We start from the raw sequence: 21892 nt of genomic DNA, 5'->3' as shown, positions 1-21892 counted from the left end.
GGCTTGAATTATGAAGAACAAAGTGTCAGTAAAAAAAATTCTAACCAAGATTCACACAACACATCCAAGTCATGTTTCTCACTGCCTCTTTGATCATCAGGTCTTTATTCAAAATTAGCTGTCCAAAATGATTTGACCTTTACCGAATAAACGAATTTAAGTTTATGCAGCAGCCTTCTTTTCCTCTGTGGTGGGTTTCTTTTCTGTGGCTTTCTTTTCTGTGGGCTTCTTTTCTGTGGGCTTCTTTTTAGCAGGCTTTTTAGCAGGCTTCTTTTTAGCTGCTGGTTTCTTGGTCACTGCAGCCTTTTTTCCCACCAAAGGCTTCTTTGGCTTCTTCGGCTTCTTCAGCTTCTTAACGCAAACAGCCTCCTTTCCCTTCTTTCCCATCACAGGCTTCTTGCCTGGAATCCCCTTCTCATCTGATTTGGCTTCTAGTGCTGCTGCTACCCTATCCATCCGGATTTTGTGCTGCAACAAATTAGGAAGAAAATCTAAGAATCAAATCTTTCTAAAAACTCAACATAAATCAGCAAAACCCAAATTATTGCTTACGTTCCTGGCCTGGCGAAGAATGGTGTTCCGGCGCATGGTCTTTGCATATGGGTTTAGCTTCAACATGATTCTCAGGTTTTTCAGTGGATTCTTCTTCAAGACTCTGCGATGAATCTTCTTGCTATAAAAAGGTAGAGACTATATTTATAGTTTATTTACATTATCCATATTTCTGAAATACCCAATAGTGTGAGGCTAGGCAAGAATTACAGTGAATATCACAACTTTACCGTGGTGCTCGGAGGGCTCTTTGGATCTCTGGGCTTTTCAAGATTCTGCTAAGGTCTGTATTGAGCATCTTGTGCATGGGGAGGCTAAATGAAAACAGAAAACACTGACTATAGAGGCTCAACTCCTATTTCTCATGTAACTGACTAAAAACCATGAACCTCAACAAAAGATTACTTTTAATCATTTAAGCTCGACAGAATACAATCAGAATTTCCACTATACTATCACTTCTCAGAATCTCACCATTTCCACATATTGCATCTGTTTACAAGGAGGAAATGGCAACACAATCCGTTATTTAGAAAATATGCAAACCAATTTTGAACACTATCCACAGCATAAACACCATGTTCAATATATGAATTACACTCACTTGTAGTTACTCTTGAGGGAGGCAGATTTACGCCAAGTGCCATACAGCTCATCTAACTTGCGGAAAGCACTTTCAGTCCAAATGCAGAAACGTCCCACGTGCCCACCAGGAGCAAGTTTCAAAATGTTCAGTTTGCTTACATTAAGCAGAGTAATTCCTTTTAAAGGGAAAACAAGAATTAGGGAGCCTGTATTTCAACAGAAGAAACACAAATCATCTTTATAGCACCCAAGAAGTATTTTAATCATGAATTTCAACCATCAATGGCTCATTCATTCAGCCAAGAATCAGAAGTTCCACAAAATCATGAAGTTTCAGAAACACAGACCATAAAGTGGAATCTCATCATAATAAAAGCTGAGTAAGCTTGCATAGCATAGGTAATTAAAACATGTAAGCAGTACAAGATTTACCAGGGATGTTTCTGAAGGCCTTGATGATACCATTGTCCTCATTATAAATGATGCAGGGTCCCCTGCGCTGGATACGGCGACGGTTTCTCATTTTGCCTTTGCCAGCTCTCATTCGCTGCGAGGCGTAGACCTAACAAAGGGAGGTTTGGTATTTTGACTGAGATATGATCCCTGCAATAGATCTTCATAGTTTAAAAAACTTGATTTTACAGATAACCAAACTAGAGGCAAAAATGACTTGCCTAAATTTAACACAGCAATGATTTCAGGTTTCAAACTCAGGTAATTTGGTTCCAGAGTCCTTGCTCTCACATCCACTGTGGTTTAGTTATACTGTCCCCTTCAGTAATCTTTTGAAATTTAAAATCTGGCAACAAATTTGTGTGAAGGACCACAAAATCTACCTTTTTGATATCATTCCAAGCCTTAAGTTTCTTCAGGAGCAAAACAGCCTCCTTGGTCTTCTTGTAGCCTTCAACTTTATCTTCAACCACCAACGGAAGTTCAGGAACTTCCTCTATACGATGACCTGACAAAGCCAATTAACAGTGACCTGGTTACCTGCACCCTTTGAAAAACTGAATCGAACACACAAAATAAAAATGGTGTATACAATTTGCCAAATCAGAATTTCCACAAATATCATGTTTCAGAAACACGGACCAATCAAGTGGAATCTCATCACTTTGACAGTTAAATAAAAAGAGGAAGCAACATGACAAAATGGAAAAGTATTCGAACAATATACAACATCACTTTATTTGAATTAGTTCCCCCAGTTACACAGTATTCACTGATGATTGAGCTGGATACATAGTATTCACTGACGATTAAGACTGAAATGATTATAACTAGTATTTAGCAGACGGAAATTTAGCCAGACACTCTAGGATGAGGTGAACGTACACAGGTAACACCAATGAAAAGGGTCAGGTAGAGAAAAAAAGGGTTATTTTATATGACTCCTAGAATATAAAATATCACAAACCTTTAGACATGACCAGAGCTGGTAAAGCCGAGGCAGCCAACGCAGAGCAGATGGCATATCGCTTCTGCGTTGTATTCACTCTGCGGTGCCAACGTCGCCAGGTCTTGGTTGGTGCAAACATGCGGCCCCCACGACACATCTGTTTTCCCAGTTAAGAATCACATTTCTCAAATTTTAGGAATTAAAAACAGGTTATGCCTTGCTCAGTAAGAATTTTCGTCACCCTTCTGAACCAGCTTACTGACAGCAGGCAACTGTCGCTGAGAACAGAGTAAGGCGCAAATTACGACATCACTGCAAGCAAAACCTCCTACTGTCAAACCTGTTGGCTTTAAAAATTATGACGGAAAAATCTTCCAGATTTCAAATCTATCTAGAGAAATGTTTAATCTGGACACTAGCATCTTCAGCATAAATCATTTTGCAACTACTAACAAGAAAAAGACAGGTCCAGCCTGCTAAATGCCACAGCTGCCTAGTCTAGGTGGTTAAACAAAGGATACATTTCCAAAAGCACCCTGGCCAGAGCGGTGAGTGCCGCCACCTCGAACCCTGGGAATTCGAGCCACAGCTCTGCCAGTACCCCAGGACTCAGCACTGGTTTGATGACCTGAAATTGTGAAGAAACCCAAGTTTTAGCTACCCAACCACACCATTCTGACTACCATGCACGGTAGCAAACAGCATCAGAACATCCAGGAAAATCATGTGGTTCAGAAACACGGACCAATGGAGTGAAATTTCATCACTGCTGTTAAGTACCTCTTAAAAAGTCAACCCAGGAAAGATCTAAATCCGTACCTGCTAATTCACTGACAGCATAGGGCTGTCTGTTGTTTTTGCGCAAGTTGGTGTGAACAAAGTTCACAATATCTGGTCGAATGGGAGCCTTGAACACAGCAGGCAAAGTGACATTTTTGCCAGATGACTCCCCCTTTTCAGAGTACACTGATATCAGTGGACGAGCACACGCCTGAGAAAAGAAAAAAAAATTTATATTGACAAGCAATGTCAGAAGAACTCTTCTCACGTGCCAACAAAAGAATTAACGGTTCAGTTCCAGAAGAGACTAGAGTTTGATGAGGTAGATAACACTTAAACCAAAAAACAAAGGCTAAGTTACCAACACACCATCAGGTCTATTAACATCAGTAAATACTTGAAGGACACTGATGATTCTCAAGTTCTGCCACAGAATTTTCATCATTTTCAAAAAGAACGCTTTATGATTCAACTTTTAAATGAGGCCTTAGAAAGCAAAATAATCAAAACCATACTGTAAGGTTTGAAAATGCAATTTAATGCCATCATCCAAACTCTTTCATCCCAAATGTCAGCAAATCTACCAGGGCTCCACTCCTCCAAACATCCATCCTTGCCCCCTTCATCCCATTCCAAACACAGGTTCCAAAAATTACTAGTAAAAACAACAGCCCTGTTACTTCTTGCTCAATCTTCTCCAAAGACTTACCACCTGAAAGTAAAACATCCCAAGCAGGATGTACACAACCTGCTCAACCTCGCTTTCCATACTCTTCCAGATGCTCAGGCCTACACTCAGGGCCATCCCCGTCCTGCCTCAGATGTAACCGGTCTCCTACCTAAAGATACCCTTCCTCACCACCTTCAGGTTTCTCTGATCACTGTTTATAAAGCCCAATTATTGCTTTCTCTCCAACTTCCTATGTCTACAGCACTTACTATCATCGAACATTACGATGCATTTTGACCAGCTCAATTACGATCGAAGCTTCATAAGGATAGTGCTTTTTCCCTATTTTGTTCACTCAACTCCCCAAGGCACATCTACAGACGTTATTTATGCAATACATACACAACAATAAAGTTTTAAAGCAAGAGGACAAGAATGCTTTCAGAGGCAATTCTTAAGATGAACACACAATAATTTAGGAAAAAAGTGGAAATACAAGTTTTTTCTTTAACGAAATCTCTCAAAAGACGAAGTATTCCTTACTAAGCCGGGCACAGAGATACAAGACCCCAAACTGACTCTCACCCAGACTCAGTCTTAGGCCCTGCAAATTTCCAATTCTTCAGTGGAACCCATTCTTTCAAGATCCAAGGGAAGCCAGAATTCCAAAGGTCCTTCTGCGCCCGAGAACGATCTGCGGGTCCTCCTGTGTCGCTTCCAAACGCGCCCTGCGCCGGCTCGCACACGTTGCCTCTAAGATGGCTGCCGGAGAGCCTCACTTCCCAGATCCCAGCCACAGAAGCCCTTTGGTCCTCATCTCCTTCTCCTCGCTTCCCCTCATGAAGGTTTTATGCTCTGAACCCCCAAGCCCATTCCTGCCAGGCCCCAAGAGCAGAGGAAGGTCCAACGAAGAGAACTTTCACTCACCATGGCGGGGAGAGGAGAAGGCCACGCTCCTCTCAATCCGGCGGCTCCCACAGGAAAAGGAAGAGTTTTGCACTCCCACTCTGTATGTAACCTTCAACTCGTCCCCCACCCTGCCCCGTCTCAAAACCAATACAGGGACACAAAATATATCTCTACCAATCTAAAAAAATAAAAATAGCGTATTATTTCTTCATATATGTCAAATTACGGTATCTATTTACTTCCAAAGCCAAAAAGAGCACTTAGAAACAAGGGACTCCTTTTCGCGGAGTAATCCATAAGGGGGCGAGGCCAACTCTCGCGAGACGAGTGTCTTTCCCCCCTCAACCGTTACAACTTATTTTAACTTTTTCTTACGGGAATGGAAAACTATTGGGACAGGAAAAACAGCTGTATGCTATAAAACAAAAGTTTAACTTTGTGGACAAACGGGACCTGTTGAGGTGGTGGTGGTGGTAAAAGTAGTCCCGGCGGGGGGGTCATAACCCCGGAAGTCAGCGTCTGGCGCGCATTTCAGTTTGGCGGTTTCGGATCTGCAGTCAAACTGGGGTGGGATGTGGTCGCGAACCAACCGAGCTGCTGAGGAGTTTTACGCTCATCTCCTTCAGTGAGTAGTAGCCCATGATTTTGTCTTGGCTGTGAGGACAGCACTTCTCCCTCGGTGTATTCGATCCCTGCCCCAAGCCTCTTTCCACAGCCTTGGGGATTAGCGCCTTGCCAGTTTCCAGCGGCGCGAATGTTGTAGACGAAGTCCGCTTTCCCGGGAGCTGGGAGCTGGGAGCTGGGAGCTGGGGAGACGCCGATTACCTGCTACAGTGTGGGGTTGGCGCTGTAGGCCCTGCTGCTTGTAGTTTCGTTTAGGAGAAAACACGTGTACATTGTCTCCCGAGGTGGAAGGTGCCAAGTTTTCCAAGAAGCACATTATTCACTCTTATAATGCACACAACTTGTGGTATGTTAGGGGCACCTACCAGGATAGAGAAAACTAGATGTTGACATCTTTCACCTGTTTAAAGCCTGGCTGGCGTGAAACGTGTTGTTATAGTCTATTCAAGATAGTTATATGAGCAACAGTTATAATGATAACGTGATGGTGTGTCGGCTCTTTAAAGCACCTTTGTTTCACAGTGCTCTTAAGACTTCGTTTTATTCGTATAGTGAATACTGGTACTAAAGGGGATTCCATCCAGTTCTGTATCCAACATAAAAATCGAATCCAGTAGTTCTCAAATTTGATCATGAATCACTATCACCTGGCAGGTTGCCAAAACATATTGCTGGGCCCCCTTCCAGGGTTTCTCATTTAGTAGGTCTGGGGTGGGGCTAAAGAATTTCCCTTTCTAACCAATTTCAGGTGAAACAGATGCTGCGGGCCTGACACTTTGATAACTGTTGTAATCTAACCCCTTCTTTTCTAAATGACATACTTTTTCATTATTTTTCTTCATTGCTTTTATTTCCTGCTCACAAAAGTGGTAATGCTAGTCAGGTTTTTCAACATTATAGAAAGATCACTAGCTTTTTCTTTCTTTTTTTTCTTAAACAATGTCTTGGATAGCTTTCAGTATGAGAGCCTATACATCTCACTGTTTTTAACAGCTATATAATATTTCATTGTATGGCTATTTTATGTTTATTTAACCAGTCCCTTGTTGATACAACTTTACTTAGACCTTTTGCATTTCCTAATTATTTCATAGGTGTTAGTCTTTCTCTCCACCTGTATCCCTCACACTGCCTTTGTAGCTACCTGCCTACTGGAAATTTCCAAATGAGACCTCAAACTCAACGTCTGTGAAACTGAATTCATCTATTCCCCACAATCTGACAGTCTCCTGAATTCTGTCTATGAGTTAAGAGTTCCAAGTCCAAGACTGTCACTTGGTTCTCTTTTCCACTGCCACCCACCCCTGTCCCATCTAGTCAGTCACCAGGTGCCCTTGTTCTCCCTCCATCCCTACTGCTTTTGTTCACCATCATCACTTTTTTGAAGTACTACAAGTTATTCACAGCTATTTTCCTGGCCTCCAAGTTTATAGCCTCCACACCAGGAGGTCAGGGATATCTTTCTCATTTAAAATCTTGTAGTGAGCTCCTCTTGGCTTTCAGCATACAGTTCAAGCCCTCTAGCAAAACCTCTTCCTTTGTGCCATGACAGTACCCCACACTCCCCTCTGTTGGGACTCATCACCCTGTATTGCAATTGTTGGTTTGCTAGTTGGACTACAGTCAAGACTATGAACCAGAGGCTATGCATTTGTTTTATATCTTGGACATTTAGTAAGAATTGTTGACTAAATATTATGACATAGTATGTGCTTCGTGTTTGGTAATTGCAATCATGGTTGCTTTTGCTGTGGTCATCCATTTACAATGCTTGGTGTCAGTCTATTTATCTCTTGTAAAAATAAAATACAGTGTGTGTGGGGGGGGGGGGGAGAATTGTTGACGAAAAAAAAAAACCAAAACCCAAAAGTTACGTTATTTGGGGACCTTACTGAGGACTATAGCCTGGGAATCAGCTTCTCAGATAGCTCTGAAGAACTGTTCCAAAGAGGTAAGGGAGTAGTCAGAATATATAGGAGTTTTTGCTGGGGGAATAAACCAACAAAAACAAAGCAAAACAAAACAAAAAAGTAGTTGAACATCAAAAGTTTACTACTAATCACAAGAACAGACATCTCAAGTTAATGATTTTAGTGCTTTTCCATGTATGGGAAGATGTAAGAGTCTGGACTCATTGAAATTATTCCTTTGATACGCATCTTAACTGTCTAGGGCCAGTATCCTGTTTTTCTGCATCCTGAATTCCCCTCAGGGTGCACCAGGGTGGCTGCCGTGGCTGATGGTTTTATGGTGGGCAGCATTCGGTGTTTACCAGAATGGCAGGCAACTTTTTTGTCCACAGAGTGCCTTCCCATAATACACATACTGGTGACATGATTCTTGAATGATTGACTGAATAGCATCCCTGAGTTATGCATACATAGAAGTTAAACTTCTTTAAGAATAAGTCACAATCTTTTCCAAAATGTGAGTCATAGTTTTTATTTCAGTGAGTTATAGAGTGGATCAAACAATAAATGATATCCTGAAACCATTCTGTTGGGTTCCTTTAGGACTCTAAAAATTCTTTTCTTTCAGAGTGTAGGTCAGGCTGATGTGCATTTTGGTATGTTAATGGCTAACAGTTTACATGCTTTGGGATCAACTTTCTTGAATAAAATGATAATTATGAAGTATCTTAGAGTTTTATGCTTACATTTTAAAAAGGAAATGCTTTAGCATTATCAAATTTACTAATTTTTTAGTGACAGCTCATGAAAACAGGGAGGATAGATGCTTCCATTTTAGCAATAGAAATCCAAGGCCTGGGACCCTTAAATAACTTCTCCATGGTTACCCGCTGATTCAGTGGCAGGTCAGAATCCAGTCATTTTTACTTCCCAAAAGTCATGTAGTAACTTACACTTTAATAGTAATTGGTACTGTGTTTTAAAAGTTACAAGAGTAGAGGTAGGCAACCTAATTTCCTGCTGCCTCTGAGAAGCAGTAGTACCCACTTTGGGGCAGCTGTCTATTAATCTCTATCACATCTCTTTTTTTTTCCTTGTTAACCTAATACTCTTTTTCTGCTTTTTTCTCCCTTCTCAACTATGCCTTAGGACTGCCATGAATACTTTGCATTTTGCTTTTCTCTTGGAGAAAGTAATGGCTATCTCCTGAGTTTAAATGACAGAATACTATAGCTCTATTTCTCACATGTGGTTCTGCATTTCAGGGAATTTGATGAAGAAAAGAAAGGAATCTGTAAAGATCCATTTATCTATGAGGTATGAACATTTTATTTGGTTTTTAAACAACTCAATCATCCTAAAATTTTGAGTTTTTAAAAGTTGAGTTTACTGAAGTTAATTTACGTAGACTAAATTTCACCCTTTTAGAGTACAGTTCTATGAATTTTTACAAATGCATTTAGTCATATAACTACCCCCAAAATCAAGAACATTGCTATCACCTCCAAAAAATCCCCTCATGTCCCTTTATAGTCAACCGTTTCCCCTGTTCCCTGGCAGCTACTAATCTGTTTTATATCTCTGTTTTCTGTCTTCTGTATTGCCTTTTCCAGAATGTCATATAAATAAAACCATACAGTTTGTAGCCTTTTGGGTCAGGTTTCTCTCAATGAGTATGTAATGCATTTGAGATTCAACTGTGTTGTTGTGTGTATCAGTAGTTCATTCCTTTTTATTGTTGAGTAGTATTCCACTGTTTTGCCAGTTGATAGACACTTGGATTGTTTCCAGTTTTTGATAATTATGAATAAAGCTGCTATAAACATTCATGAATTTATTAAGTTTAAGCATATGCCAAGTGTTCCATAGGTAAACTCCCCATAGAACTTAATCTCTTAAAACAATTAGCAAACTAAAATTTATATTCTAAAAGACGAGCTGAGGAGAAATAGTCATAAATGGGCTAATATCCATGTGTGTAAAATATATAAAAAGCTCTTAAAATCAATAAGGAAAACAGACAATCATAATAGAAGAATAGGCAAAGGATACAAATAAGTAACCACAGAAAGAAAAATACAAATACTGTTGACCCTTGAACAACAAAGGGGTTAAGGGTGCTGGCCCTCTACAGTCAAAAATCTGATTATAACTTTATAGTGGACTCTCCCTATATGTGGTTCCTCCATATCCGAGGTTCTACATCTGTGGATTCAACCGACAGTGGGTCATGTAGTACTATAGCATTTACTGTTGAAAAAAATTTGTTTATAAGTGGACCCATACAGTTAAAACCTGTGTTCTTCAATGGCCAACTGTATAGTTATCTCTTACTATATGAATTCTCACTAACCAAACTCAAAAATCAAATATATCCAAGTAAATGTATTATTAATCCCTCCCTATCTGAATTATTACCAGTTGGTACCTATATTAGTTTCCTAGGGCTGCTGTAACAATGTACTACACATTAGTTTTCTTAAAACATGAGAAATGTATTCTCTTACAGTTCTGGGGACTAGGAGTCTGAAATCAAGGTGTGAGCAGGGCTGTGTTCCAGCTGAAGTCTCTATGAAAGGATCCTTCCTTGCCTTCTCCTAGCTTCTGGTAGTTTCCAACAATCCTTGGTGTTTCCTGGCTTGTTGAAATACCTGCCTTTGTCAGCACATGGCATTCTCCCTGTGCGTCTATGTCTCTAAATCTCTCTCTCCTTGTTAATATACCAGTCATTGGGTTTAGGGCCACGCCCCCCCCAACCTAGTTAATCTTCATCTTAATTTGATTACATTTGCAAAGATCCTATTTCCAAATAAGGTCACATTCAGAGGAATCAGAGGTTAGGACTTCGGCTTATCTTTTGGGAGGACTTAATTCTACCCACAACAGTACTTGATCAAGAACTTAGTAGATCAGAATAACAAAGCATCCTTTGCTCTCTGAACTTGGTATCTAAATGCTTCAATATCCAAACTAAGAAATAGGTTCAAATAGTGAGAGATATTTGTCAATAATAATAATATTAGAGGCTGTTCACTCTCATTAGTGATCAAATAAATGAAAATTAAAACAATAACAGAGGTAAAAATAAACAATGAAAATAATATGTTGACCTAAGTGATGGGAATGCAAATATGTGGGTATGACAGATTTGAAAGGCAATTTGACAATATAAATGTGATTTTAGATATTCATCTTAAAGTACTTAAAGGATGTCCATTATCAATTGTTTGTTATAGCATATAACTTGAAAATACCCAAATGTTGAATAATATGGAATTATGTGATGGTAGATCCATGGTACTAGAGAGCCTAAGGACATTTAATGGCATGGAAAGAAGTTCATGATATGAAACCATTAGAATGTTCTGTTTATTTTTTAAGCAAAATCCTATTGAGTTATCAAAATAACAGATATATTTCTATTATTTTATTTTATTTATTTATTTATTATTTATTTATTTTGGCTGAGTTGGGTCTTTGTTGCTGCGCGCAGGCTTTCTCTAATTGTGGCGAGTGTGGGCTACTCTTCGCTGCAGAAGAGTAGCTTCTGCAGGGCTACTCTGCGCAGGCTTCTCACTGTGGTGGCTTCTCTTGTTGCGGAGCACGGGCTCTAGGCACGCAGGCTTCAGTAGTTGTGGCATGCGGGCTCAGTAGTTGTGGTTCGCAGGCTTAGGTGCTCTGTGGCCTGTGGGATCTTCCCCGACCAGGGATCGAACCTGTGTCCCCTACATTGGCAGGCAGATTCTTAACCACTGCACCACCAGGGAAGTCCCGATATGTTTCTCTTTAAATAGATTTATTTATATGTCTGGAAAAAGATCAGGCAAAATATACACCAAAAAGACTAATAATAGTAGTGACTACTCTGGCTAGTAGAATTATAGATCAGTTTTTAAAAATCTCTTTTAGCTACCTGTTTCCAAACTTTTCTACAATAAATGTTTATTGCAATTGGAATGAAGAAATATGCAGTTCCTATAAACTGATAAAGTTCTAAATTCCATAGTACAATCAGAAAAAAGGATAATATTTAGTGAAGAGCTAATTTTATGGTTCATAACAGTAAATCCAATATGATTAGGGGAAGAGGATGTCAGCGTGATCCTAATTAAAAGGTCTTACAAGGCAGGGTGCTCTTTAGGTGGGCCTTGAAGCACATAGATAACAGATATAAGAGCTAGAATTTTTTTTTTTTTTTGCCCATGCCACAGCTTGCAGGGATCTTAGTTCTCCGACCAGGGATTGAACCCACGCCCTCGGCAGTGAAAGTGCAGAGTCGTAACCACTCAACCGCCAGAGAATTCCCCAGCTAGATTTTCTTAACATGAAAAACAACATGGACAAAGAATAAATGAAATTATATTTTGAAAACATTACGTCTTGTTCAAATTCTCTTTTCCAGTTACTTGCATAGAACTGGTCTTTATGTGTTTAAATATTTGTACATATATATGTGTGTATCTATAACATTGCTGGACCTTAATCCATTTTTAACAGACTGATGTTCAAGTGCAGTTGATCAGCAAAGGCCAACCAAACCCTTTGAAAAATATTCTAAATGAAAATGACACAGTATTCATCGTGGAAAAAGTGGTAAGTAGTGCTTGGGCTTTGTGGTTAATTCTTAACAGCCAAATTTGGTGTCTTGTGGATAATCTCAAATGTACACATTTTCTTGTCAGCATGTTAGTGACAGTGGATTCTAATATCTTTTAGTAGTAAGTACAGTGCTGTCCAACAGAGAGATAATGTGAACCACATACGTAATTAAAAATTTTCTGGTAGCCTCATTGCAAAAAAAAGGTAATTAATTTTCATACTGTAAAATTGACTTTTTCTTTTGTTGTTGTGTGAATTTTTTTTTTTTTTTTTTTGCTGTACGCGGGCCTCTCACTGTTGTGGCCTCTCCCGTTGCGGAGCACAGGCTCCGGACGCGCAGGCTCAGCGGCCATGGCTCACGGGCCCAGCCGCTCCTCGGCATGTGGGATCTTCCTGGACCGGGGCACGAACCCGTGTCCCCTGCATCGGCAGGCGGACTCTCAACCACTGCGCCACCAGGGAAGCCCCAGTTGTGTGAATTTTAACACATATCTACAATCTGGTAATCACCATCATAATCAGAACACAAAACAGTTCCATCACCCCAAAAAACTCCCTCGTGCTATCCCTTTAAAATCATTCCCTCTATAAAATGGATAACCAATAAGAACTTGCTGTATAAAAAAATAAAGTAAAATTCAAAAATTCAAAAAAAAATCATTCCCTCTTCTCCCTCACTGTAGCTTTATCTTCTTAAGAATGTCATGAATGGAATCATACAAAAGTGTGTAACCTTTTGAGTCTGGCTTCTTTCACTCAGTGTAATAATGCCTTTGAGATTCATTCAAGTTGTGTATTAATGGTTCATTTCTTTTAACTGCTGAGTAGTATTCTGTGGTATGGATGTACCACAGTTTCTTTACCCATTCATCCTTTGAAGGACATTTGGGTTGTTTTCAGTCTTCAACGATCACTAATAGAGCTACTATAATCATTTTTATACAGAATTTTATGTGAGCACAGTTTTCTTTACTGTAAATGGCTAGGAGTGGGATTGCTGGGTCTGAAATTATGTTTAATAATGCTTTTATTTAATCTAATTTATCTAATGTTATCATTTCAATACCTAATTCATATAAAAATCATTAATGAGATTTTAAGTTCTTTTTTCCATACTGCGTCTTCAAAATCTGGTATGTATTTTACACTTAAATCTCAATTTGATCTGGCCACATTTCAGGTGCTCAAAAGCCACATGTGGCTTGTGGGTGGCTACTGTTTTGAACAGCACAGCATAAGTAGCTATGACTTGTAAATTTCTACTTTAATTTTTGCTTGTTAAATGTAACAAGAGGGGACTTCTTATTTTTTGCATCACTTTATAATTACAGCCTTACACTTTTGTGGGGGTTTTTTTTCTCTTTTTTTTTTCAATTTTTGAATTTTATTTTACTTATTGTTCTTATTAGTTATCTATTTTATACATATTAGTGTATACATATCAATCCCAATCTCCCAATTCATCCACTCCCCCAACCCCCGCCGCTTTCCCCGCTTGGTGTCCATACGTTTGTTCTCTACATGTGCATCTCTAGTTCTGCCCTGCACACGGCACCTTTGTGTTTGAAGTTCGGGAACTGTTTTGGCAGAGCAGTAACAGTGATGTTAACTGAGTGCTGATAATGCTGTCACATTACACAGTTGCTTTGGGGCCAGGACCCATTCTTGGGTATATTGTTTCCCGAAGTAGATAGGAACAGGATCTAATAGGGGAAAGTGGATGTTCCTTTAGAAGGAATATCTTTGTCTGCTTTAGGGCCCACATGCTGTCTGGACCGGGATTGAGATGAATGAACAGAGAGCTCTTTATTTTAAATACACACAGAAACTTCTTTCTGAGGAGGGGACATATTTATTGGTCTTTTGTACTAATGATGCTTATCAGTGGTGGACAGATGCTTGGAAAATAATTATAGGTGAATTATGTGGTTGAATTTAGACTTTGCCCATAGAAGGGAAAATGTTTGTTGAGCAAAAGCTGAAAAAATGAAGTTGGTCTGGTGAAGATGAGTTACCTGGGAAAAGGTAAAGGTGAGCAGAGGAATTTGTGGAAATTGGTCGGGCTACTAGTGAGGATGCAGCTTGGAGTTGTGAGGAGTTACCTGGCGTTTTTGGTTGGGGAACAATTAAAATGGGCTTTATTTCTACAAAGATCAGTAGAGCTTAAAGCATGAGTTTTAGGTAGATGGATATTGAAAAGTAGAACGGAAGGAAAAATGACATTTCTTGGATACTTCTAGGAACTATTTGGAAACCCAGGCCTGGAAGGGAATAAAATCTGGAATCTGGCAGAAGAAATTCAAAGTTGAGGAAACATCTAGGTCAGATACCTATTAAGTATTGACTGCTAGAAGAGCTTAGTGGATAAGAACTTGAGTTTTGAAGTCAGACTACCTAGATTCAAATGTTAGTTTTGCCGTGCAGCAGCTGTGTTATTCTAGGCAAGCTATTCAGCCATTCACTAGCTCAGTTTTCCGGTCAATAAAACAGGGTTAATGATAGTATCTATCTCAGGGTTTTTATGAAAAATGAAAGAAAGCTTGCAACAGTACTGGTACATAGTACATGCTCAGGAAGTGTTAATTCGTAAAATTATTGTTATTATTGGCAGAACTGAACTTTTTAACTACTTAAACACATGGATATCAGAAACACAAATGAGAGCTGATAGCCCTAAGAGGAATAGACTTAAGCAGTAAGGGCTGTGAACCTTCAAGTTTGTGGAGTGACAAAATCAGGGAGTCTTCCATGGGTTTCCCTTGGTGTTTGTACATCATTTTGTACGTGGTAGAGCACTTCCTTTTCTGATGGTATCAGATACTTCCTTTATCAGTAGCAACTTAGATCAATATCTTTATAGGACAGTGCAAATGCTTCTGACGGTGGGATTTATTACTACCAAATTGATTTGTAGCTATGATTCTTGTCATAACCCAATCATTTTGTGCTTAAGCGTTTAGAAATCAGTATGTTATGTTCCAGCATAGTAAAGAGTTGACTGTTACCTTAAGTGTTCTTTTACCTGGTTAAATAATTAAACATTTTTAAAGCCTTTAGAAAAGGAAGAAACAAGTCATGTTGAAGAACTACAGTCTGAAGAAACTGCTATTTCTGATTTCTCTACTGGTGAAAATGTTGGACCACTTGCTTTACCAGTTGGGAGAGCCAGGTAAGTTTTTTCTTAGTGTAGGGATGGAGGGTAGGATTTAAATAGAAGTGTTCTTATAAACATTGGGGAAAAAATATGTATCTAGCTAGATCCCTCCCTCTCTCCTTTCGCCTCCCCCTTGATGTGTATACTCAGTTCTCTAAGGATAGCTCTACTTGACTGTCCCTTGACTGTACCATAGGTATCCCAAGCCTAACTAAGACGACTGCGGTGATCTTCCCTTTCTCCATTCCCCTATACTGTTTACTGTTGTTGCTTCGTAATTGTTTTCCTTATTTCTAATCTGGTTCCTTGCCAATCTTTTTTCCTCACTGCTGCCAGAGTGATCTTTATAAAATGAAAGCCTGATTGTATTGCTTCCCTGCTTAAAAATCCTTCAGTGGTTCTTTTGCCTCATGATAAAATCCAAATTCCTTATGAGTGACACATATGAGCCTTCAGCATCCAATCCAGTGGTCCTCCATGAGGGGTGCCATACTCAGCAGGCAATTGGAAATATGTAGGGATACTTTTTGATTGTCACAGTGATTCAGGGGAGCTTTTGGCCTGGGCCATGGATGGTAAATGTCCTGCAATGCATGGGGCTCTCCTGTCCAACGAGGAATTATCCCACCCAGATGCCAGTAGTGCCCCTGTTAGAAACCCTACCGCCTCTGTCTGCTTTGCCAGTTTCACTACCCACCCGCCAATATATGACTTTCTGTCTGCCCGGCCTCCCTCAACTCCAAAACCAAGAAGTCTTTGCTGTCAAGGAGTCCTGGAGGATCCGGTTATATATATAACAATATTAGAGAATAAGGACCATAATAACAATATTCACAAAGTCACTTTCTTTCATGGTGGGTTTTTTTTTAAATTAATTTATCTATTTTTGGCTGTTTTGGGTCTTTGTTGCTGCGCGTGGGCTTTCTCTAGTTGCAGAGAGCGCGGGCTACCCTTAGTTGTGGTGCGCGGGCTTCTCAATGTGGTGGCTTCCCTTGTTGTGGAGCACGGGATCTAGGCACAAGGGCTTCAGTAGTTGTGGCACGCGGGCTCAGTAGTTGTGGCTCACGGGCATAGTTGCTCCGTGGCATGTGGGATCTTCCCGGACCAGGGCTCTAACCCGTGTCCCCTGCATTGTCAGGCGGATTCTTAACCATTGCACCACCAGGGAAGCCCCCACGGTGGGGTTTTTTTGTTTTGTTTTGCTGTGTAGAAGCTTTTAAAATCTTTTGTAGTTAATCAGTCTTTTCTTTCTTGGCTTCTTGATTTTAAGTCATGTTTGGCCTGTTTTGCTTTTCTGTCCCGTAACTTGAACATTATTTATTTGCATTGTTTTCTCCAGCCAGTGTTTGTTTGGATTTATCCATAGGCTTATCATTTCTTTGCTCTCCATTTCTTCTTGCATTTCAGACCTTCCTTCTAGGATTATTGTATTTCTTTATTGAAGTACAATCCCTTAGAAATGCCTTTTCTGAACATCTGTTGGTAATAAATTTAGCTTTCATCTCTTTGAAAAAAAATTTTAAGCCGTATTTTTGGTAACTTAATTCTGATACACTCAAATTTACAGAAAAATTAAAAGAATAGTTCAGGAACTTCTGTGTACCCTTAACCAGATTGACCATTATTTACATTTTGCTGTCTCTGCTTTGTGATTCTGTCACTTGTTCCTCCTCCTCTGCTCCTGCCCACTCCCCCATCTGTATAACAAACACGTGTCACACACACACAGTTTTTTAAATGAAATATTAACGGTATGTTGGAGACATCATGCTCCTTCACCCCTAAATACTTCACTATGTATTTCCTAGAATCTAGTACATTCTCTTATATAACCACAGAACAGTCATCAAAATCTGGAAATTTAACATTGTTACAATATTACCATCTAATCCACAGACTATATTCAAATTTCCTTAACTGTTCCATGACTAATGACCTCAAGCATCTTTTCATATATTTATTGGCTTCTACTTTCTCCCACCCCCCAGGTTTACTGAGATATAATTGACATATTCTGTTATTTCTTTTGCTTAATCTCACAGCCTACTTCCACTCCCAATGACTGTCTCTCACATATTGAACTCCCTGCTTGTAGTAGCTACACTTTGTCTTTTTTTTTTTTTTTTTTGCGGTACGCGGGCCTCTCACTGTTGTGGCCTCTCCCGTTGGGGAGCACAGGCTCCAGACGTGCAGGCTCAGCGGCCATGCCTCACGGGCCCAGCCGCTCCGCGGCATGTGGGATCTTCCCGGACCGGGGCACGAACCCATGTCCCCTGAATCGGCAGGCGGACTCTCAACCACTGCGCCACCAGGGAAGCTCACTTTGTCATTTTTTTTTTTTTTGTCACTTCTTGATCTGCCTCGTGTACCCTGCTCCCACTTCTTCACTTGGTGAAACTTTTATGTATTTTGCCACTTAATTTCCAGATATTTGTTTCTGGGATTCTGTGATATTGTGATGTATAATAAGAAACATATTTGGTCTTTGTCTGCTGTTCCTGGCACCCAACTCCTGAAACCTTTGGAATTTTCTAGGTGTGGAGAACTATAAAGGTGTCTTTTTTTATGTTAATGAGGTGACTTTTGAACCCCACACCAGGTAACCTAAGAATGGGGGCTGCTTGCCAGGGGAACCAAGCATGTGACTGGAGGGTTGGAACTTTGAGTCCCACCCAACCTCTGGGGGGGAGACGGGCTGGAGATTAAGTTCAGTCACCAGTGGCCAGTGATTTAATCAATTGTGACTATGTAATGAAACCTCCATAAAAACCCAAAAGGAGAGGGTTTAGAGAGCTTCTGGGTTGGTGAACACATGGAGGTGCTGGGAGAGTGGCTTGCTAGGAGAGGCCGTGGAAGCTCTATGCCCTTTTCCTCATACTTTTCCCTTTGCATCTCTTCCATCTGGCTGTTTCTGAGTTCTACGCTTTTATAATAAACTGGTAATCTAGCAAGTAAAATGTTTCTCTGAGTTCTTTGAGCAGCCCTAGCATGTTAATTTAACCCAAGGAGGGGGTTGTTGGGACCTGCGATCTATAGACACACAGATGACAACCTTGACTTGGAATTTGGCAATTGGAAGTTGGGGGGAGGCAGTCTTGTAGGACTGAGGCTTTAACCTGTGGGAGCTGATTCTATCTTTGGGTAGATAGTGTCAGAATTGAGTTGAATTGTAGGATACCCAGCTGGTGTCAGAATTGCTTGGTGTAAGGAAAAACCTCACACATTGGAATTGGGTATAAAATCTTAGATGGTGATCAGAAGTGGGATCAGAGTCAGAATCGTAGCTACTGTTCATGATATCTTTGGAAAAGAAAACTTTTGACTGATTGACAGTCTCTACGTCTAATTTATTCTTCCTACTGTTGTTTCCAAGGCAGTTAATTGGACTTTACACCATGGCTCACAATCCTAATATGACCCATTTGAAGATTAATCGGCCAGTTACTGCCCTTCCTCCCCTTTGGGTAAGGTGTGATGGTTCAGATCCTGAAGGTACCTGTTGGCTGGGAGCTGAGCTTATCATAACCAATAACATCATCACAGGAATTGTCTTGTGCATGGTCACCTGTAAAGGTGAGAGCTCACTTCTCTTACTTTTGTGGGTGTGTGTGTATATATTTATTTGTATAGTTATTGCTTTGTGGTCTTTACTGAAACTTGATATTGTTAAGAGGGAAGTGCACACAGTGGAACTTGTTTTAGCCACCATGAATCTACTGCAATGTGTAACTTGCAGCATGTAGGAGATAGTCCAGAAACAGATTTCCAGAAGTCCGAACAGAAGTTTATGGCTGTTTTATTTGGGTTTCATTTCATTTATATGTGTGTATTTTTGGAAGTTTTCGTTGGAGGATAAAAAAGTTGAATATAATTCCAATTTCATAGTGGGCCTTTAATTATACTTTTGGTAGTATTATTGACCTCTGTTCCACTTTCCTTCTTTTAAAAACATTTCATCTGTGATTTAAAATTTAATTTCAACAATCATTAGTGTTAAGTTGTGATACCCTCAGAATTTGAGGGATTATAATTTTCTAGTTCTAATGATGTAATTTTGAATTGTACCTGTAAACTATTTTCTTTCTTTCATGTCCTATAGCTGATAAAAATTATTCTGTAAATCTTGAAGACCTCAAAAATTCACACAAGAAAAGACATCACTTGTCTACTGTAAGTATTTCTCTTCTATTCATATTATTTTCTTCAAACTGCTACCAATCTGCCTTCCTAGTGTAAAGGTTTTTTCACTCCTAATATGACTAGATATTTTTCTGTAGTATCAAAATGTTTATTTTCATATCAACTAATGACTGAAAATATATGCCTTGCCTTTTAGCTAATCTTTGTGATGAAAAAGAATTGTCATATTTTTCCATTTGGGATAAAAGCATGGCACTTTTTTTTTTAACATATTTTATTTATTTATTTTATAAATTTATTTATTTATTTATTTTTGGCTGCGTTGGGTCTTCGTTGCTGTGCGTGGGCTTTCTCTAGTTGTGGCGAGCAGGGGTTACTCTTCATTATGGTGCGCAGCCTTCTCATTGCGGTGGCTTCTCTTGTTGTGGAGCATAGGCTCTAGGGCTCACGGGCTTCAGTAGTTGTGGTATGTGGGCTCAGTAGTTGTGGCTCACAGACTTAGTTGCTCCACGGCCTATGAGATCTTCCCGGACTAGGGCTTGATCCCGTGTCCCCTGCATTGGCAGGTGGATTCTTAACCACTGTACCACCAGGGAAGTCCTCGACACTTTTTCTTTTGGGAAAAGAGTCAAAGTCATTTTGATAATGGGCCTTTGGCCTTGTGAAAGCATAGCTAATGGTCTGCTGGATGCACTCTTTCAGTTAACAGCCAGCGGCTTTGCCCAGTATGAGCTCTTTAAGTCCACTGCCTTGGATGATACAGTTGCTGCCTCACAAACTACGATCACTTTGGATATTTCCTGGAGTCCTGTGGATGAGATTCTTCAAATCCCTCCACTCTCTTCAACTGCAACTCTGGTAGGAGCAAACCCTTCTTTCTGTTGCGTTTACTCAGTGTGGATTTACTTTGAACTTGCCTGTTGCTAGTGCTCCATGCTTCCAGCCCAGCCCCAGGCTTAGCTCTCCCTGGGCATCTCTGAAAGGCTCAGCTTGCCCCTGAAGTCTCACCAGAGCAGCCAGTGGAGGTTTTGCCAGGTGACCTGATCTATCAGTTATCCACAGTGCTGCGATTATGATTAATAAAGTCTCTTGAGTGGGAACTCAAACGGAATCATCACAGTGACTTATAGTCTCTGCTTTTCTTAAAGGAGTGCATATATTGGCAACACATCAAGAGTCATTATTCTATTCAGACCTTTCACCCTATATTTACATTTCTAGAATCTCTCTTAAGAAATTAATCAGAATTGGTAACAAAAATATATGGACAAAGATATTCAATGCAGTCACATAGCTGTGTTTAGAAAATATTAAAAACAAAACCTGAATAGTCAGTAGGAAAATGATTTAAATAGGTTTTCATGATGAAATAGTGTATATATATTTTTAAAATCATGATTTAAAGTATCTTTAATAATGAGAGAAAATGCTTATTATTAAGGGAAAAAAAAAAGACCCAAAAAGTACAAAATTATAATGTACAGTAGGATCTCAACTATGGTTTTTAAAAATGTGTACACAAAGGCCTGTATAGAGTTACAAGTGGTTTCCACAGAGTGGTGGCTCATGGATAATTATATTTTTAGCGCTTTTCTTTTCCTGCAATAGGAATTTACGTACTGGCATTTACTATTTTCTTCTCTTTCAAACCATCCCCCCCGCGTTTTTTTTTAAGGATTTAGGCTTATAAAACTTTGACCTCTGGCTAAGACAGCACATTGTAGATTTAACACTTAGAAGTCTAATGAGCATATTTATTGGGGGAGGGAGTGTGTTGTTTTTGGTGTGTGGTAATGCTAAGTTTGTCACCGAGTCTTGAGATGTATTTATTTATATTTCTACTCCTTGTCCTTTTGGAAATTCAGTGGGACGGAGTAGGAGAGCATGTGTTCCATGTAGCTGCAGTTGTGGTATAGAGAGGGGTTCTGGTGGCCTGAATTTAGGGTACTGTATTGGGATGGGCAGGGCCTATGGTATCCCTGGGGAAGGTGTTCTAAATGCAGTATTGACCTACTTTTTCAATTCACTAGTGCTTCATGAAATATATTTTTAAATGTGTGGGTAGTTTGAAATGCAAATAACTGTGACCCTGATGCAGAGAAGATGGGATTACCAGTGAAAACTGACTCTGGGAACTTTTTAGAATATTAAGGTGGAATTGGGAGAGCCCAGAGGTCCTCTGAATCATCTTCACAGACAACTGAAATTTCTCCTTGTGAGTATCCTTCTAGAATTTGTAACTTGTATTAAATCTCATGTTTTCATCAAAATGTTTGCTAGTGTTTGTTATTTAGTTTTGTGTTCTTCAAAATTTGTTCCAAATGTTACGTGCTTGGCAATTGGGGCAGCGTTACTGTGTGGTAATTGTCCTTGCAGTTAAAGGGAACATTCATCAGTTAGTAGTTAATGGGTAACAGTTCTTTTGCCTTTTCTACGAAGTATTTGAGTTTTATTCATATGATGGATTCCCCTCTTTCCGGGTGAGTCAGTTGCCAGTTAATTCCAAATGTGTGTATAATCTGCTTGTTACTAACTGGGATTTTGATTGATGCTGAAGATTAATGAGC

At 39.7% G+C, this 21892-nt stretch overlaps 2 protein-coding genes and 4 non-coding genes across 8 annotated transcripts in view; 1 reads left to right on the top strand and 5 right to left on the bottom strand.

Annotated features, from left to right (window-relative positions):
• Nucleotides 1-69: 69 nt before the first annotated feature.
• RPL4 (ribosomal protein L4) lies at nucleotides 70-5045 on the bottom strand. Its single transcript, XM_022579839.3, has 10 exons — nucleotides 4917-5045; nucleotides 3359-3530; nucleotides 3061-3167; nucleotides 2558-2696; nucleotides 1974-2098; nucleotides 1570-1699; nucleotides 1157-1313; nucleotides 783-866; nucleotides 553-673; nucleotides 70-468 (listed from the first exon to the last, which is right to left on the bottom strand). Exons 1-10 carry the CDS (start codon nucleotides 4917-4919, stop codon nucleotides 163-165), a joined length of 1344 nt encoding a protein of 447 aa, XP_022435547.2. The 5' UTR covers nucleotides 4920-5045; the 3' UTR covers nucleotides 70-162.
• LOC115802788 (small nucleolar RNA SNORD18) lies at nucleotides 1440-1510 on the bottom strand. The gene has a single exon (XR_004023338.1). It is a non-coding gene; the product is annotated as a small nucleolar RNA SNORD18 (small nucleolar RNA).
• LOC115802787 (small nucleolar RNA SNORD18) lies at nucleotides 2190-2259 on the bottom strand. Its single transcript, XR_004023337.2, has one exon. It is a non-coding gene; the product is annotated as a small nucleolar RNA SNORD18 (small nucleolar RNA).
• LOC115802791 (small nucleolar RNA SNORD16) lies at nucleotides 2758-2856 on the bottom strand. The gene has a single exon (XR_004023341.1). It is a non-coding gene; the product is annotated as a small nucleolar RNA SNORD16 (small nucleolar RNA).
• On the bottom strand, nucleotides 3240-3310 carry LOC115802789 (small nucleolar RNA SNORD18). The gene has a single exon (XR_004023339.1). It is a non-coding gene; the product is annotated as a small nucleolar RNA SNORD18 (small nucleolar RNA).
• The window catches only part of ZWILCH (zwilch kinetochore protein), a 46904-nt gene continuing 28517 nt past the window's right edge, over nucleotides 3506-21892 (top strand). For 2 of the 3 annotated variants that reach the window (XM_022579846.3, XM_022579845.3), the window contains exons 1-8: nucleotides 3506-5523; nucleotides 8698-8749; nucleotides 11930-12025; nucleotides 15082-15200; nucleotides 18559-18758; nucleotides 19285-19355; nucleotides 20028-20183; nucleotides 21469-21540. In XM_022579846.3, the coding sequence (XP_022435554.1) occupies nucleotides 5471-5523; nucleotides 8698-8749; nucleotides 11930-12025; nucleotides 15082-15200; nucleotides 18559-18758; nucleotides 19285-19355; nucleotides 20028-20183; nucleotides 21469-21540 (819 nt within the window). In that variant the 5' untranslated portion in view covers nucleotides 3506-5470. Of the gene's footprint in view, nucleotides 5524-8697; nucleotides 8750-11929; nucleotides 12026-15081; nucleotides 15201-18558; nucleotides 18759-19284; nucleotides 19356-20027; nucleotides 20184-21468; nucleotides 21541-21892 lie in introns of those variants that run through there. The other variant, XM_022579847.3, reaches the window with a different exon arrangement.

This window comes from Delphinapterus leucas, chromosome 2 (genome assembly GCF_059928025.1).
Source record: "Delphinapterus leucas isolate spDelLeu-1000000601 "Yukka" chromosome 2, BTC_Dleu_Yukka2, whole genome shotgun sequence".
NCBI classification, from domain to species: domain Eukaryota; kingdom Metazoa; phylum Chordata; class Mammalia; order Artiodactyla; family Monodontidae; genus Delphinapterus; species Delphinapterus leucas.
This window is presented reverse-complemented; position numbering and strand designations above follow the sequence as displayed.